This window comes from Scyliorhinus torazame, chromosome 11 (assembly GCF_047496885.1).
Source record: "Scyliorhinus torazame isolate Kashiwa2021f chromosome 11, sScyTor2.1, whole genome shotgun sequence".
Taxonomy (NCBI): Eukaryota; Metazoa; Chordata; class Chondrichthyes; order Carcharhiniformes; family Scyliorhinidae; genus Scyliorhinus; species Scyliorhinus torazame.
The window spans coordinates 231,333,630-231,352,311 of NC_092717.1; the positions used below are offsets into that span (position 1 = coordinate 231,333,630).

An 18,682-nucleotide genomic window follows, 5' to 3' on the forward strand; every position below is an offset into this window, starting at 1 on the left:
CTCCTCATAGCTAATGCCCTCCATACCAGGCAACATTCTGGTAAATCTCTTCTGCACACACTCTAAAGCCTCCACATCCTTCCAGTAGTGTGGCGACCAGAATTGAACACTATACTCCAAGTGTGGCCTAACTAAGGATCTATACAGCTGCAACGACTTGCCAATTTTTATACTCAATGCCCCGGCCAATGAAGACAAGCATGCCGTATGCCTTCTTGACTACATTCTCCACCTGTGTTGCCACTTTCAGTGACCTGTGGACCTGTACACCTAGATCTCTCTGACAATGTAATTAAGGCTGCAGTGTCACGTGGCACATCTCTACTGCCACCTGCTGGTTGGAGGGCCGACATGTTAACATATAGAATTGCTTATGCACATCATTACAATGTTCAGATCCCACATAATTGATGAGAACACGAGATGCCTGTGAAGAAATAACGACCACATTGCAGTTATACCGGGGGGTGCTAACACCCATAGTTCAACATTTGCATTGAATGGAATAGGTGGAAGCTTGACAGAGAAAAAACTTTCACAAAGAGTGGAAATATGCATGCTGCCTTGCTTGATGTTTTCTGTGGTTTCATTATCGAATTGTGAGATGATATTAATGCACCAAGTGTCATTAGATCGTTCTAAAAATGCAAAATATCCATTTCAATGGATGGAGATGATTCATCCTCTAAACACCACATGGACAGTGATCCAGGGCCGCGATCGAACCTGTGTCCTCAGCGCCGTGAGGCAGCAGTGCTAACCACTGCACCACCTATATAAAAAATTCATCTATATAAAATTCTATATAATAATTCACCTTGCTGCCCACAGAAATCAAATCTGACACCTCCTCAGACGATGTGGCTCAAGTTCTTACTGCATATTTATTCCTACATCGGCAAACAGAATCTTTGTAAAACTACCTAAAGTAATGAAGTATAAGCAAAAAAATGTGATAATTGATGATTTTTCCCCCCTAATTTATTAATGAATAAACCATATTTAAGGAGCGATAAAAATTAAATGATCGCGTTGAACCAATTCAGTTCAACTCGGGATTCACGAAATGGATGTTAACAAGTTACATTGCATATTTAATATACAAATGGCTATGGATGCGCAATTTCAATTTCGGAGTCTCATTTAGGAGGCACAAATAGATCCGATTCTCGGTTAAATAATTGATACATCATTAGAGTCTCACTTTCCTTTAGGTGGAATTCACAATCCAACTGCAAACAATTGGGTCTTTAGCAAGAGCCAAAGACTGAATTTCAAAACAGGCGGTTGATTTAGCGCAAGTACATTACTATGTACACTTGAGGGTAATCTCACAAACCCAACGCCCAAATGTCATATTTTACAGCTGTTCAAGGTTGGCTTTGGTAAGGCCAAAATTCAGTTTAATGATCATTTATTTGTACCAGATATTTCCAGTTTATTAGGAAGAGTGAAGATAAAACCTCCAATTACCAAACTCAAGGAAACAAAATAGAATTTGAAAGCCTTGCAATGGAGAATCAACCGAGCTCCAGCTCCTCAGTGGTCCATACCTTCCCTGTTCCACGAGCATGGAATTTGTACCCTTGAATTACAGAGCAGGAGTGTTCTATCACATAATGCATAATATATTTTTTGTTAATGTGGGGCAGTGTCCCTTTTTTCAGTAAAGACTTGTGTAGGTCATCAGTGCTTAATTGCTCAGGGAACTTTGCAGAGTGCCAGCATTCAGTAATTAACATGTACAGCCATACTGAAATAAATCACCAAAATGTGACCACTTATCTTTGTACAATTCACATCGGAAGTGATTAATTTTATTTTTAAAAGTTGTCACATTACACACAACAGGTCTGTTTCAGTAGACATTTCAGTGACAAACCTTTTTAAAGGCGATACAGAGTTTGGAACTCGCTTGAAAGGCTCTAATGTTAGCCAGCCTATTTAGCAACTCGAGGATGATAAACTGAATTTCCTTTACTGACACCATTAAACACAGGATATCTGTCGCGAGTCCACTTTTCTGTTACCCCCTTTCCTCCCAAGTTATTAAAATGTTCCACTCAAAATTATCTAATTGTTTCAGAAACCGTTTCAACGGTGCCGGATATCACAACAAACCATTGGCAATTCTGAGATACCAAGAAGTTACAGAGTGGTACTTCATAAAGTATGCACAAAGTATCTCGACTTTGAAATTCAAAGAGGTGGACGATATTTTCAGATTTTTAACAGCTGGTCCTCCACAGATTTATTCTTTCTTTTTCCTGAAGGAGACCATGTCTTTGGTTTCTTGTATTTTCTCACTAAGCAGTTCTTTTGTTTCCTCCATTTTTTCTGAAAATCGCTCTCTGGTTTCTTCCATTCTATCCTGCAAGTACACTCTCATTGGAGGGGGTGTTGGTAAGTAACCACGGGAGCGTAGATACTTAACTGCAAAGGACGTTCCTCCCAATGTTACAGTATACCTGGCTGGTGTGACAAGCTATAAAAGAAAATTAAACAAAAATATTAATCTACAATAGTTCTAAAGGCTTGTGAAGTCAGATCTTGTAAAGATGAAAATCTGAAAAACACTGTTGGTCAGAAATTTAAAGAAAAATCAACTCCTATTTTTGATCAGTGTAAATTTTTTTAAAATTCATTTTTATGGGATATGGGCTTCGCTGGTTAGGCCAGCATTTGTTGCCCATCCCAAATTGTCTATGAGCTGCCTGCTTGAACCGCTGCAGTCCGTGTGGTGTAGACATACTCACTGTGCTGTTAGGGAGTGAGTTGCAGGATTTTGACCTAGCGACAGTGAAGGAGCGGTGATATATTTCCAAGTCGGGATGGTATCTTCTTGTCTTCTAGATGGCAGTGGTTGTGGATTTGTACGGTGCTGTCTAAGGAACCTTGGTGAGTTCCTGCACTGCATCATGTAGATGGTACACACGGCTGTCACTGTGCGTTGGTGGTAGGGGGAGTAAATGCTAGTGGAAGGGGTGCCAATCAAGTGGGCTACTTTGTCCTGGATGTTGTTGAGCTGGAGTGTTGTTGGAGCTGTACTCATCCAGGCAAGTGGAGAGTATTCCATTACGCTCCTGACTTGTGCCTTGTAGATGGTGGACAGGCTTTGGGGAGTCAGGTGAGTTACACACCACAGGATTCCTAGCCTCTGACCTGCTCTTGTAGCCACAGTATTAATATAGCTAGTCCAGTTCAGTTTCTGGTCAATGGTAACCCCCAGATGTCGACAGTGGGGAATTCAGCGATGGTAATGCCATTGAATGTCAAGGAGTGGGAGATCCTCGCTTTCGTTCTGGCATTGCCTGGCACGGCTGTTTTAGCACAGGGCTAAATCGCTGGCTTTGAAAGCAGACCAAGACAGGCCAGCAGCACTGTTCAATTCTCGTACCAGCCTCCCCGAACAGGCGCCGGAATGTGGCGACTAGGGGCTTTTCACTAACTTCATTTGAAGCCTACTTGTGACAATAAGCGATTTTCATTTCATTTCATTTGTGTGGCACGAATGTAACTTGCCACATGTCCGCCCAAGCCTGGATATTATCCAGGTCTTGCTGCATTTGCATGTGAACTGCTTCAGTGTCCGAGGAGTCATGAATGGTGCTGAACATTATGCAATCATCAGCGAACACCCCACATCTGAAGTTATGATGAAAGGAAGGTAATTGATGAAGCAGCTGAAGATAGTTGGGCCTAGGACAGTACCCCGAGGAACTCCTGTAGTGATGTCCGGTATGGAGATGGCTGACCTTCCTTTGTGCTAGGTATGACTCCAACCAGTGGAGACTTTTACCCGATTCCCATTGACCCGTTTTGCTGGGCTCCTTGATGCCATACTTGATCAATTGCTGCCTTGATGTCAAGGGCAGTCATCCTCACCTCACCTCTGGACTCCAGCTCTTTTGTCAATGTTTGAACCAAGGTTGTAATGAGGTCAGGAGCTGAGTGACCAAGTGCCATCTGATAACATTGTTGATGACCCCTTCCATCATTTTACTGATGATTGAGTGTAGATTGATAAGGCGGTAATTGGCCGATGTGGATTTCATAGAATCCCTACAGTACAGATCTGCACTGGCCCTTGGAAAGAGCACCCTAATTAGACCCATGCTTCCACCCTATTCTCGTAACCCAGTAACCCCACCTAACCTTTTGGACACTAAGGGGCAATTTAACATGGCCAATCCACCTAACCTACACATCTTTGGACTGTGGGAGGAAACCGGAGCACCCGGAGGAAACCCACGCAAACGGGGGAGAATGTGCAAACTCCACACAGGCAGTGACCCAAGGCTAGAATTGAACCCGGGTCCCTGCACTGTGAGGAAGCAGTGCTAACCACTGTTCCACCATGCTGCCCTTTGTCAGGACATATCTGGATAATTTTCCACATTGCCAGGTAGATGCCAGTGTTGTAGCTTTATTGGAACAGCTTGGCCAGGGGAGTGGTTCTGGAGCACAAACCTACTATTGCCAGAATATTGTCAGGGTCCATAGCCATTCAGGCTTGATATCACGTAGGATGAATTGAATTAGCTGAGATGGATCATCCATGTGGCACTTCTGGCTGGAGATTATTGTCAATGCTTCAGCCTGGTCTTTTACACTGATGTTCTGGGCTCCTCCATCGACGAAGACGGGGATATTCGTGGAGCTTCCTCCTCCAGTGAGAGTTGTTTAATTGTCCACCACCATTCACGACTGAATGTGGCAGGACAGCAGAGCTTAGATCTAATCCATTGGTTGTGGGATCACTTAGCTCTGCCTATCAGTAGGCCTGTATGGCAGCTTCACCAGGTTGACACCTCATCTTTCGGTATGCCTGGTGCTGCTCCTGCAATCTTCATAAAACCAGGGTTGATCCCCTGGCTTGGTGGTAATGGTAAAGTGGAGGATATGCCAGGTTACAGATTGTGGCTGAGTACAATTCTGCTGCTGATGGCCCACCAGACCCCATGGATGCCCAGTCTTAAGTGGCTAGATCTGTTCTGAATCTATCCCACTTAGCACAGTGGCCGTGGCACACAATACGATGGAGAGATCCTCAATGTGAAGATGGGACTTTGTATCCACAAGGACTGTGTGGTGGTCATTCCTACCAATACAGTCATGACAGATGCATCAGCGGCAGGCAGGTTGGTGAGGATAAGGTCCAGTATGTTTTTCCTTCTTGTTGGTTCCCTCATCACCTGTTGCAAACCCAGTCTAGTAGTTATGTATTTTAGTACTCGGCCAGCTCAGTCTGTAGAGGTACTATCGAACCACTCTTGGGTGATAAGACATTTTAGGTCCTCCACCCAGAGTACATTCTGTTCCCATGCCACCTTCAGTGCTGCCTCCAAGTGGTGTTCAACATGGAGGAGTGTTGATTCATCAGCTGAGAGGGGTGGAAAACAGTAGCAGGAGGTTTCATTGCCCACGTTTAACCTGAAGTCATGAGACTTCATGGGGTCTAGAGTCGATGTTGAGGACTCCCAGGGCAACTCCCTTGCGACTGTGCCACCACCTCTGCTGGGTCTGTCCTGCCAGTGGGACAGGACATACCCAGGAATGGTGATAGTGGTGCCTGGGAGATTATCTGTAAAGTATGATTCATGAGTATGACAATGCCAGGCTGTTGCTTGACTAGCTTGTGAGACAGCCCTCCCAATTTTGGCACAAGCCCCCAGATAGTAGTAAAGGGGTGTCACATTGGAGAGTGTAGAATGTAATGTTGAGATTTGGGGGGAATTTTCCTTAGCCCCTCCTAGTGGGTTCAATGCGGGAAGGGGGGAGTCCAAAAATCAGTTCGAAACTGGAGTGAATTTCCACTGAGTTACTTCCGGTATGCAGAGCTAAGTCGCACGTTCGGCAGCTACCGCTTGGAACGGACCTTTGGGCTCTTTTCAGGGCCCCAACGGCATTTTTTCGACATTTCTCGGTATGGGAAGAAGACTGCAACATTCCCCCGACAGTGTATGGCTTGGACCAGGAGCGGGGCGACTAAAAAAAGTGGCGGTGAACCCAAAGAAAGTGCGAGGGAAGAAGTGCAAGATGGCGGCGGGCGGGGACCAGACAGTGTGGATGCAGTGGGCACAGGAGCAGCAGGAGGTTATCCAGCACTGCTTCAGGGAGCTCAAAGCGGACCTGCTGGAGCCGATGAAGCATAGAAAGATACCTGGAGGCCAACGATAACGGGGAGGTCCGAGTGGGGATGGTCTGGGAGGCGCTGAAGGTGGTGGTTAGGGGAGAGCTGATCTCCATTGGGGCCCACAAGGAGAGGAGAGAGCAGAGGGAGAGGGAGAGGCTGGTGGGGCAGATGGTGAGGGTAGACAGGAGGTACGCGGAGGTGCCAGAGGAGGGACTGTTGAGGGAGAGGCGTAGCCTCCAGGCCAAATTCGACCTGTTGACCACCAGGAAGGCGGAGGCGCAGTGGAGGAGAGCCCAAGGGGCGGTTTATGAATATGGGGAAAAGGCAAGCCGGATGCTGGCGCATCAGCTTCGGAAGCGGGACGCAGCTAGGGAGATCGGGGAAGTTAAGGATAGGGGAGGGAGTGTGGTGCGGAGTGGGGTTGGCATCAATGGGGTCTTCAGGGACTTTTATGAGGAACTGTATTGGTCCGAGCCCCCACTGGAGGAGGGAGGGATGGGCCGCTTTCTGGACCAATTGAGGTTCCCGAAGGTGGAGGAGGGACTGGTGGCGGGATTAGGGGCCCCGATTGGGCTGGAGGAGCTGGCCAAAGGAATAGGGAGCATGCAGGCGGGGAAGGCACCGGGGCCGGACGGTTTTCCGGTCGAATTCTACAAAAAATATGTGGACCTGTTGGGCCCGCTGCTGGTTAGGGCCTTCAATGAGGCACGGGAGGGGGGCTTTGCCCCCGACGATGTCCCGGGCACTGATCTCCTTGATCCTGAAGCGGGACAAGGATTCCCTGCAGTGTGGGTCTTACAGGCCGATTTCGTTGTTAAATGTAGATGCCAAGGTGCTGGCGAAGGTCTTAGCCACGATAATTGAGGATTGGGTGCCGCAGGTTATCCATGAAGACCAGACGGGTTCGTGAAGGGGAGGCAGTTGAACGCAAATGTGCGGAGGCTCCTGAACGTTATTATGATGCCGGCGAGGGAGGGGGAAGACGGATATAGTGGTGGCGATGGACGCTGAGAAGGCCTCTGATAGGGTAGAGTGGGGGTACTTGTGGGAGGTGCTGAAGAGGTTCGGGTTTGGGGAGGGGTTCGTCAGGTGGGTTAGGCTGTTGTATGAGGTCCTGATGGCGAGTGTGGCCACGAACAAGAGGAGGTCTGAGTACTTTTGGTTGCATCGAGGGACGAGGCAGGGGTGTCCCGTTGCCCCTGCTCTTCGCACTGGCGATTGAACCCCTGGCTATGGCACTGAGGGAGTCGAGAATTGGAGGGGGTTGGTGCGGGGTGGGGAGGAGCATAGGGTGTCGCTTTATGCGGACGACTTGCTGCTATATGTGGCGGACCCGGTGGGGGGAATGCCGGAGGTAATGAGGATCCTCAGGGAGTTCAGGGATTTCTCAGGGTACAAGCTCAACATGGGGAAGAGCGAGTTGTTCGTGGTTCACCCAGGGGACCAGGAGAGGGGGATTGGCGAGCTCCCACTAAAAAGGGCGGAGAGGAGCTTCAGGTATTTGGGGATCCAGGTGGCCAGGAGCTGGGGGGCCCTGCATAGACTTAATTTCACGAGGCTGGTGGAGCAAATGGAGGAGGAGTTTAAGAGGTGGGATGCGTTGCCGCTGTCCCTGGCCAGTAGGGTGCAATCAGTCAAGATGAGACGGTGCTCCCAAGGTTTTTGTTCCTGTTCCAGTGCCTCCCCATTCCTATCCCGAAGGCCTTCTTTAGGCGGGTCAAGAGGAGCATAACGGGGTGTAGGCACGAGGGACTCCGAGGGTGAGAAGGGTGTGCCTGGAGTGGAGTAGGGATGGGGGGCGGGGCTGGCGCCGCCCAACCTCTGTGGGTACTACTGGGCCGCCAATGTGGCGATGGTGCGCAAGTGGGTGATGGAGGGGGCTGCATGGAAGAGGCTGGAGACGGTGTCTTGTGAGGGTACGAGTCTGGAGGCGCTGGGAACGGCGCCGCTGCCGCTCCCTCCAATGAGGTATACCACAAGCCCGGTGGTGGCGGCTACACTCAAAATCTAACGGCAATGGAGGCGGCACAGGGGGAAGTGGGGGCCTCAGTGTGGACCCCGATACGGGAGAACCACCGGTTTGTCTCAGGGAGAATAGATGGAGGGTTTTCGGGGTGGCACAGGGCAGGGATAAGAAGGTTGGGGGACCTGTTTGTGGATGGGAAGTTCGTGAGCCTGGGTGCGCTGGAGAAGTACGGGCGCCCCCCGGGGAACACCTTTAGGTATCTACAGGTAAGGGCGTTTGCCAGGCGGCAAGTGGTGGAATTCCCGCTGCTGCTGCCACGCACGGTACAGGACAGGGTGCTCTCGGGGGTGTGGGTTGGAGAGGGGAAGATCTCGGCAACATACCAGGTGATGCAGGAGAAAGCCTCGGTGGAGGAGCTGAAAGGTAAGTGGGAGGAGGAGTTGGGGGAGGAGATCGAGGAAGGGACGTGGGCAGATGCCCTTGAGGGGGTGAACTCTTCCTCTTTGTGCGCAAGGCTCAGCCTCATACAGTTTAAGGTGCTGCACAGGGCACACATGACCGGGACAAGGATGAGCTGTTTTTTGGGGGTGAGGACAGGTGTGTTAGGTGCTCAGGGAGCCCAGCAAACCACACCCATATGTTCTGGGCATGCCCAGCGCTGGAGGAATTTTGGAAGGGCATAGCAAGGACGGTGTCGAGGATGGTAGGATCCAGGGTCACACCGGGCTGGGGGCTCGCAATATTTGGGGTTGCAGGGGAGCCGGGAGTGCAGGAGGCGAAAGAGGCCGGTATTCTGGCATTTGCGTCCCTGGTAGCCCGGCGAAGGATTTTTCTTCAGTGGAAGGATGCGAGGCCCCCCAAGCGTGGAATCCTGGATCAACGATATGGCGGGGTTTATTAAAATTGGAGAGGGTGAAATTTGCCTCAAGGGGATCGGTGCAAGGGTATTTCAGGCGGTGGCAACCGTTCTTGAACTTCCTGGCAGAACAGTAGACAATGGTCAGCAGCAGCAACGGGGGGTGGGGGGGGGGGGTCTATTTTACTTTTGTTTGTCTATACTGGGGGATCTGAGGGGGTGTTTATATTTGCTGTGTGTTAATTTGGGGTGTTAATTTATTATTTATATATGGGGGTAGGGGGGGCACAGGGTTGTTTTGTTTTGTATTTAATTCTATTGGGTTCCTTTTACATTTTGTTGTTGATATTTTGTGAAAACTTTAATAAACATTATTTTAAAAAATTTCCACTGAGTTCCTCTGGTGGTGCCAACCGACCCTGGTGGATCAAGAGACCCACTGGAGGCCAGCGTGAAACACAATTCCATCCTGCTAATGGCATGCAAACAAATACCGGACTGGAATCTTGCTCCCACGCCACGTTCTCCACAGCAGGATGGAGGTCCCCAGCAACCCTGGGCCCCAGAACACCATGGCAGTGGGTGGGGGGAGCATTTGCAGGTGGAGCTTCCAGGTTCGGTATCCTGGAGGGTGTCTATCTTCCAGCCTCAGAATATTCCTGGAGAGCCACTGTCTTTCTTCAATAGTGGGTCAGTGATGTTGGGTGCCTTTTTCAATATGGCACCTGGATAGGACAGTGGACTATTCGCCATCAGGTCTCCCCTGACAAAGAATATGGCGTACAATACCTGGTCACATAATTAACAAAGTTGGGGCCAGAAAGTTTGGTGGGTTTTCCCAGTGGCCTCCGCAGTAGGGAACATTCCACATTCCTGCCCCCAGCATGGGATTTAGTCCCCAGGTGGGATAAATTAATCCTTTGAGTTTTACGGAGGAATCAATTACTAATGACAGAAAATCATAACTTCTTTAGAACGATTGTCTGCTATCTGCTCTTTGGGCTACAGCTATGATTCACCCTTATTATGTCTCGTCACAGAAGTGTTACAGTGAAGAAGGCAACCATTCGGCCCATTGTGTCTGAACCGGCTCTCCAAACAACCAATTCCCCTGTAACCCTGCATATTCGTCCTTTTCACATAAGTCTATTCCCTTTTGAATGCCTCGACTGAACTTGCCTCCCCACCACACTCGAAGGCGGTGCATTTCACACTTTAACCACTTGCTGAGTGAAAACGTTGTTCCACATGTTGCTTCTCCTCCTTTTGCCTGATCCTTTCATGAATGAATGAATATTGCTTATTGTCACAAGTAGGCTTCAAATGAAGTTACTGTGAAAAGCCCCTAGTCGCCACATTCCGGCCCCTGTTCGGGGAGGCTGGCACAGGAATTGAACCGTGCTGCTGGCCTGCCTTAGTCTGCTTTCAAAGCCAGCGATTTAGCCAGCTCTCTCCTCAGTCTGGACCCCTCATGACTTTGAATTCATCTATCAAATTCTCTCTTGGTCTTTGCTTCTCCACAAAACAAAAAACAGTCCTAACACTCCAGTCTATCTTCATAACTGAATTGCCTCATCCATGGAACCATTCTCATTAATCTTTTCTGCATTCTCGCCAATGCCATCACATTTTTTCAAATGTGGCACCCAGAACTAGAGTTTTATACAAGTTCAACTTGCTCCTGTATTCCATGCCCTTATTAATAAAGCCTAGAATACTGTTTGCTTTAATAATCGCACCCTCAACCTCTCCTGCCACCTTCAATGATTTATGCAAATACACCGAGGTCCCTGTTACTGCACCCCTTTTAGAATTGTACCCTTTATTCTATATTGTCTCTCCATGTTCTTCCTACCAAAATTAATTACTTCACATTTCTCTGCATTGAACTTCATCTGCCACTTGTCCGCCCATCCCACTAATTTATACATATCCTTTTGAGGTTCTACACGACCCTCCTGACAGGTCACAATTCTTCTAGGTTTCTCATCATCATCCGCAAATTACTGTCACTCTTGGGCACCTGTTAAAGTTTCCCGATGTGAATTGTATCACCTTCTTTTCTTCCACCGCGTAGAAATTGCATCGATCAGTATTAAACTTTATTCGCCCAGTCACTTACGGATTAAAATTATTTCCGATCATGCTCAGGTAACAGGCTGAAACTCAAACACTAGCCTGATTTCTTTCCCCCAAATCTTAAAATTGCAGATCATGTCACCAGCAATGCAAAGTCCAGCTCAATTCAACACACTCACCTTATACAAAGCATAAGCAGTCAGTGCATTTCCACCCTGAGAATTATTCAGAATATGTATGATGCCCTTCGGTGCTCCTATATATTCAAGAAATTGAACCACGTTCATACCTCTGGAAATAAAAACAGAAGGGTTTTTTCAGCATTTGATGCGCTTTGTTCAGAATAAAAAGACTATTTTATTTTTAACTATGACTTCACTAAATGAAAATAGCAGTAAGCTACCCATTGGTTTGTTCTCACTGGAACGACGGAGGTTGAGGGGTGACCTGATAGAGGCCTACAAAATTATGAGTGGCAGAGTGGATAGTCAGCGACTTTGTCCCAGGGTGGAGGGGTCAATTACATGGGGGCATAGGTTAAAGGTGCGAGGGGCAAGGTTTAGAGATGTACGAGGCAGGGTTTTTACACAGAGGGTAGTGGGTGCCTGGAACTCGCTGCCATAGGAGGTGGTGGAAGCAGGGACGATAGTGATGTTTAAGGGGCATCTTGACAAATACATGAATAGGATGGGAATAGAGGGATACGGACCCCGGAAGTGTAAAAGATTTTAGTTTAGACTGGTAGCATGGTCCACGCAGGCTTGGAGAGCCGAAGGGCCTGTTCCTGTGCTGTACTTTTCTTTGTTCTTTGTTCACTGCAGTGCAAACACGCTACCAAACACATTTGCTCCAACTTTTTGAAACATGACTCATTTTTTAAAAAAAATTCTCTTCCTCTTTCTAGCAGTCTCACTGGGAAATATACAAGGGTGGTGAACTATGCCTTATTTTGGTTCTCTAGACTGTGCAGAAGATGCCTATCCCTTTAATTGGTCTCCTTTTGTGCACAGAGTGCCTGACCTACAGTAGGTCACACGACAGGAAACATTTGGCACAAGCTCAGATTCTGGTGTTGTGTATCAGTGATACCAATGTGCAGCTTAAAAAATGAATTTTGATTGTGAAAACGATTTGCAATGCTTTAATGAGCAAGTTATTGGACATTTGAGCGGATAGCCCAACCAACTGGAACATTGCCCAAAACATGATTAATAATTGGGTTTTAATTAAAGAGGTGTGGTGTACAGAGCTAAAGATAAAAAGTGTTAAGACCACAAGCAACCAGGTCGGAAAAACATGAGAAATGTTAATTGGGGCAGGCAGCAGGGGAGCCTGAAGTTCACTGTTTCTGCTGTTGCTTCAAAACCAAGCAGCTCCAATCCTGGAAGAAAACACCCCTTCCTGAACAGAAGGATGCAACAGCAACAAACTAAAATTCAAAATCGAAGTTTTTCTTCAAATCATAGTTTTAAAAAGAAAATAAAGACCAAAGAATGCTTGGCCATTTTAATGAGACGTTTCATACACTTGCATGCAAGTAAGCCTCTTCCTCTCTCTCTTGTTCTTTCTCCCGTTCCTCCACCCTCACCCTCAAAACAAACACCAATATTGTGCGTGAATATAGATCAGGTCGAATTGCTTGATTTTGTTTTGCTTCATTCAGTGCAGCTTCCACACTTAAGTGGTTTTATTGGTATCATCCAGCAATACCATTCTTGTAACAACTCCTGGAAAATAGTACAGTGGAGGGGAGGACCATAAACCTTGTAAAATATGAAATGTTACTGTTGCAGGCCATTTAATTATTTCTCATGTGTTTGGATGCAAATTTATCTCATTGTTACCCATTTTGTTTCAACTTTCAATGTCACAAATTGATGAATCCGTCAAATTATTCAAAACGATTTTGCAAGCATTTTCACCTTGCCTTATCTTTAGGACTTATATTTTTAAAAGTGGTTTCTTTGCTTAGAATTTTTTAAAAGTCACTTCCATATTTTTATTTCTGATATAAAACTTGGGTAACTGAATTTACTGAGTCACGGTAATTTGCTTTTTTGGGCTGATTAAAGACTATGTGGCAGGTTTACAACTTGCTGCTTTTGTGTAAAGCGGATGTTGCCATCACCTGCCTGTTGCAGAAACTGCGACTAAGAGTGGGGCAGGCCCCTCAACAGCAAGTTCAAACTCTACTCCAACAGCTCACCAAGTACTCCTAAGGGTGGATTTCCTGTTGCGTGCTGCTGGCGTATGCCAGATGCTTAAGAGAAACCGCACGCCCCACCCTGACATTTTCCATCTGTTAGTCTGGCACATGTTAGGAATGCTGAGTACCTTTATCCTCAAATGCTTTAAGGCAACATGAAAAGAGAATGTGATGGAGGGCTCAAAAAGGGAGGCACGGTGGCACAGTGGTTAGCACTGCTGCCTCACAGCACCAGAGACCCGGGTTCAATTCCGGCCTCAGGTGACTGTGTGGAGTCTGCACGTTCTTCCCGTGGCTTTCCTCCAGGGGCTCCAGTTTCCTCCGACAATCCAAAGGTGTGCAGCTTGGGTGGATTGGCCATGGTCAATTGCCCCTTGGGTGTCCAAAAATGTGCAAGTGGGTGGGGGTTGCGGGGCTCTTTCAGAGGGTTGGTGTGCACACGATGGACCAAATGGCCTCCTTCTGCACTGTGGGGATTCGATGAAAAAGGGTCCCAGGAGGAGATGGATGGCAGGAACACAGTAGAGCTGTAGCAATTGACAGTACAAGAGAGAGGTAGTTTCAGTCCTTTCCCTGATACACATGAGGGTTAAGGATGCCACGTCTCACCCTCTTGCCACCCCATCCTCAACTTGAGCAACGAAGATCATAATTTGTCAACACGACTGAACAACTTTATTGAAATTTTATCGATAGTCAAATTTTAAAGTAGGCACAGGAATAAGATGGCGTTGGTGTGTGTAAGTAAATCTTAATGTTTGATAGGACAAGTTGAGAAGGCTATTTATTATGCATATGGGATCCTTGGCTTCATGAATAGAGTAAAAATAGCACAAGAGGATGGAAGCCATGCTAATCCTTCATAAAACATGAGACTTCAGAAGAGACTTGTTTTCAGGATCACAGATGTTTTAAAATGCTTTACAGCCAATGATGTTCATTTTTGAAGTGTAGTTACTGTTGCAATATAGGAAACATGGCAGTCAAATTTGTGCACAGCAACTCCCATGAGTAATACAGAAACAACCAGATAATGTTCCTAAATGTGATGTTGATTGAGGGTTAGATATTGGCCAGGAGACTGCCCTGCCCCCCCAAATCTTTTACATCCACCTGAAAAGGGAGATGGGACCTCTGTTTGATGACTTATCGGAAAGACAGCACTTCTGAGAATGCAGCATTAACTCAATACTGCATTGGGAGTGTGAACCTTGATTCTTGTGCTTAAGCCCTGGAGTTGGGACTTAAACCGGGAACCCTGTGATTCAGACGCAAAAGTGCTACCATCTGAGCCCCCGGAGTGTTGGTTCCCAATCACGAGAACCACGTTTTAGGAAGGTGCAAAAGAGGTTTACCAGAATGGCACCAGGGATCAGGGACTTCAGTTATGTAGAGATGAGAGAAGCTGGAGTCATTCTACTTAGAACAGAGATGGCTAAGATGAGAGGTATGCAAAATTTGAGAAGAGTAAATGAGGAGAAACTGTTTCCAGTGACAGAAAGGTCAGTCGCCAGTGGACAGTTTTAAAGGTACCAGAGGCAATATGAGGATTCTGAAACCTTAAAACCAGGTCAATATGACGTGTAACTTACTTACTTCATTGCTGCATAATAGAATGCACCAAACCATATAGTGGATGTCAAAAGATGTACTGGAATCAGGACTTTCCCGTACTGTTTGAATGTCCTTTTGAATCGTTGAAAAAGGCCGATGGATGGGTCTTGGAGGGGATCTGTTTCCACAGCGGTCGCCTCTTGATTCAGTTTTGTGTTGGAAAAGTATGTTTTCTGCACAGAGTCCGACAAAGTGTCATGCTGCTGGTCACTCTCTGACAAAGTCTTGGGTTCCTGCCCAATGCCCTTCTGGTTTGTGGATAGTGGTCCATCCTGCAGATTTGGCCTTCTCTGTTCAGAGGTAATGACTGGACGTGACAAATGCAGGAGTTGCCCCCTGTGTGCGTTAAGAAAGGGCATTTTCCCACAGGTAGCTGGGAACAGGAGTGTGGCACATGACCGGGCATGGCAAGCTTCTTTCGAGTGCCAGAGGATGGCCTGAAGGAAGTACCGCTGCATTTTTAACTTGTCCGTCTCTCGATTTGTGGCCCAGTGAAGAAAAACTGGAAAGAAACCGGGAAGTGTTAGAAAAAGATTTCTCACTCTTTGACTATACCACTTTACACCTATCTCCACATTCTTAACATTCAGTAGAATGCACTTGAGCTCTTATTTTATTTCATATTAATAAGCACAATCCTTTAAACTCTGCAGACATATGATACCTTGTACATAGGAACCTGGGGCTCACATTCCTACCAGGTACTAAAATCAAATGACGGACTTTAATAATGAGCCAGTGATAGTTCTCTCCCGATTGTGTTTCATATCCTCAGGATATAATAATCTTTATTATTGTCACAAGTAGGCTTACATTAACACTGCAATGAAGTTACTGTGAAAATCCCCTAGTCGCCACATTCCGGCACCTGTTCGGGTACACAGAGGGAGAATTCAGAATGTCCAATTCACCTAACAGCATGTCTTTCGGGACTTGTGGGAGGAAACCGGAGCACGATACAAACATTGGTGGAGTTGCGGATAGTGAAGAGGACTGTCAGATGATATAAACTGGTTGGAGTCTTGGGCGGAGAAATCGAAGATGGAGTTTAATCCGGACAAGTGTGAAGTAATGCACTTCACACTTGTCCGGATTAAACTCCATCTGCCAAAGTAATGCACTTTGGAAGGTCTAATGCATGTAGAAATTACAGAATAAATTGTAGAACTCTTGCAAGTACTGACAGGCAGAGAGATCTGGGCATGCAAGTCCACCGATCACTGAAAGTGGCAAAGCATGTGGATAAGTTGGTCAAGAAGGCAATGAAGGCTGGCCTTCATCAGTCGGGACATTGAATATAAAAGTTGGCAAGTCATGTTGCAGCTGTACAGGACCTTAGTTAGGCTTCATTTGGAATATTGTGTACAATTCTGTTCGGCACACTACCAGAAGGATGTGGATGCTTTGGAGAGGGGAAGCGGTTTACTAGGATGTTGCCTGGTATGGAGGGCATTAGCTATGAGGAGAGGTTAGAGCCGACCTAATAGAGGTCTACAAGATTGTGTGGCATGGACAGAGTGGATAGTCAGATGCTCTTTCCTCGGGTAGAAGAGTCAAGTACTAGGGGACATAGGTTTAAAGTACGTTTGGAAAAGTTTAGAACAGATGTGCGAGGCAAGTTTTTTTTACACAGAGGGTGGTAAATATATGGAACGCGCTGTCTATGTGGAGAGGTAGAATAAACTTAGTTTGTTTAGCTATGAGGAGAGGTTGAATTAACTTGGTTTGTTCTGAAAATTAAATGAATGAATGAAAATTGCTTATTGTCACAAGTAGGCTTCAATGAAGTTACTGTGAAAAGCCCCTAGTCGCCACATTCCGGCGCCTATTCGGGGAGGCTGGTACGGGAATTGAACCGTGCTGCTGGCCTGCCCTGGTCTGTTTTAAAAACCAGCGATTTAGCCCAGTGTGCTAAACCAGCCCCAGTTCTCACTGGAATGAAGGAGGTTGAGGGGCGACCTGACAGTGGTTTACAAAATTACGAGGGGCATAGACAGAGTGGATAGTCAAGAGACTTTTTCCCAGGGTAGAGGGGTCAATTACTAGCGGCCACAGATTTACGGGACGATAGTGACGTTTAAGGGGCATCTTGACAAATACATGAATAGGAAGGGAATAGAGGGATACGGACTCCGGAAGTGTAGAAGATTTTAGTTTAGACGGGCAGCATGGTCGGCGCAGGCTTGGAGAGCCGAAGGGCCTGTTCCTGTGCTGTACTTTCCTTTGTTCTTTGTCTGGGGAGGTGGTGGGAGCAGGTACGATCGTGGCATTTAAGGGACATCTAGACAAATATATGAATAGGATGGGAATGGAAGGATACGGACTCCGTAAGTGCATACGGTTTTGGTTTAGGCAGGTACCATGATTGGCGCAGGCTTGGAAGGCCAGAGGGCCTGTTCCTGTGCTTTATTGTTCTTTCACACGGAGGAAACCCACCCAGACACGGGGAGAACGTGCAGACTCCACACGGGCAGAGACCCAAGCCAGGAATTGAACCTGGGACCCTGGCGCTGTGAAGCAACAGTACTACCCACCGTGCTACTGTGCCGCCCATATTCCAATGTGCCAATTGCCAATAAATCTTTCTGCAGTGTGCTCACTCTCTTCAGCAAAGAAACTTGCACATTGCATTGACCTACAAGCAGCAATAAATGACCAGTCCAGCTGTTGTCAGTGCTGATTGCCTTTGTTAATCAGATCACATATTGGGCAAAATGTTTTCCAGCTGAAGGGTAAGGAATAAACATGCTAAGTGGACATGCTGTAAAATCTAGGCCATGCATTTACATGGCCCATCAGGTCTATGCACCACAGAAATCTCCTCCCAGGCAACTTCATCTAATTCTGGCAGCGGAATCTGCTGTTCCTTAAGGTGCAGAACACAGAAGCAGATGGAGAACTGAATAGACTGAGGTAAGCGTCCACAAGCTAGACAATAATTATATACATTAGTCTATTTTCTTAAACCTGCTGAATGTCACTTATCCCCCTTCCCAGCTCATCCCAATTTCCCCTGCCCACAATCCTCATAGCCCCCAACCCTTATTCCCCCTTTCCACCCCTCATTCCCCCATCTCGCCCTTTTCCCACCTCTCATTTTCCCAGCCCACGCCCCATTCTCCTCTTCCCCACCATCCTTGTTGCCCATTACACCATCTCTCATTTCCCCTAATCCCACCCAATTCCCCAATCCACGCTCATTCCCCCACACTCCAACGCGCCTAATTCCATATCCTCATGTGCATTCCCCCACCCTCTCCTTTCCATTCACCCACATCCCGCCTCATTTCCCTTCCCTCAGGTCCCCCCGTTTTCATTCCTCTTCCCCCAGTCCCCACACCATGTCCATTCCCCTTCCCCCAGGCCCCACACCATGCCCATTCCCCTTCCCCAGGCCCCACACCATGCCATTCCCCTTCCCCCAGGCCCCACACCATGCCCATTCCCCTTCCCCCAGGCCCCACACCATGCCATTCCCCTTCCCCCAGGCCCCACACCATGCCCATTCCCCTTCCCCCAGGCCCCACACCATGCCCATTCCCCTTCCCCCAGGCCCACACACATGCCCATTCCCCTTCCCCCAGGCCCCACACCATGCCCACTCCCCCAGGCCCCCACACCATGCCCTTTCCTCTTCCCCCAGGACCCACACCATGCCCATTCCCCTTCCCCCAGGCCCCACACCATGCCCATTCCCCTTCCCCCAGGCCCCACACCATGCCCATTCCCCCAGGCCCCACACCATGCCCATTCCCCTAGGCCCACACCATGCCCATTCCCCTTCCCCCAGGTCCCACACCATGCCCATTCCCCTTCCACCAGGAC

General features: G+C 47.6%; 1 protein-coding gene across 3 annotated transcripts in view; it reads right to left on the minus strand.

Annotated features, from left to right (window-relative positions):
* Positions 1 to 1,781: 1,781 nt before the first annotated feature.
* Positions 1,782 to 18,682, minus strand: part of fam210aa (family with sequence similarity 210 member Aa) — an 18,756-nt gene continuing 1,855 nt past the window's right edge. For all 3 annotated transcript variants that reach the window (XM_072468434.1, XM_072468433.1, XM_072468435.1), the window contains exons 2-4: positions 14,840 to 15,359; positions 11,217 to 11,328; positions 1,782 to 2,485 (exon numbers count right to left, since the gene is read on the minus strand). In XM_072468434.1, the coding sequence (XP_072324535.1) occupies positions 2,252 to 2,485; positions 11,217 to 11,328; positions 14,840 to 15,315 (822 nt within the window). In that variant the 5' untranslated portion in view covers positions 15,316 to 15,359 and the 3' untranslated portion in view covers positions 1,782 to 2,251. The remainder of the gene's footprint in view (positions 2,486 to 11,216; positions 11,329 to 14,839; positions 15,360 to 18,682) is intronic.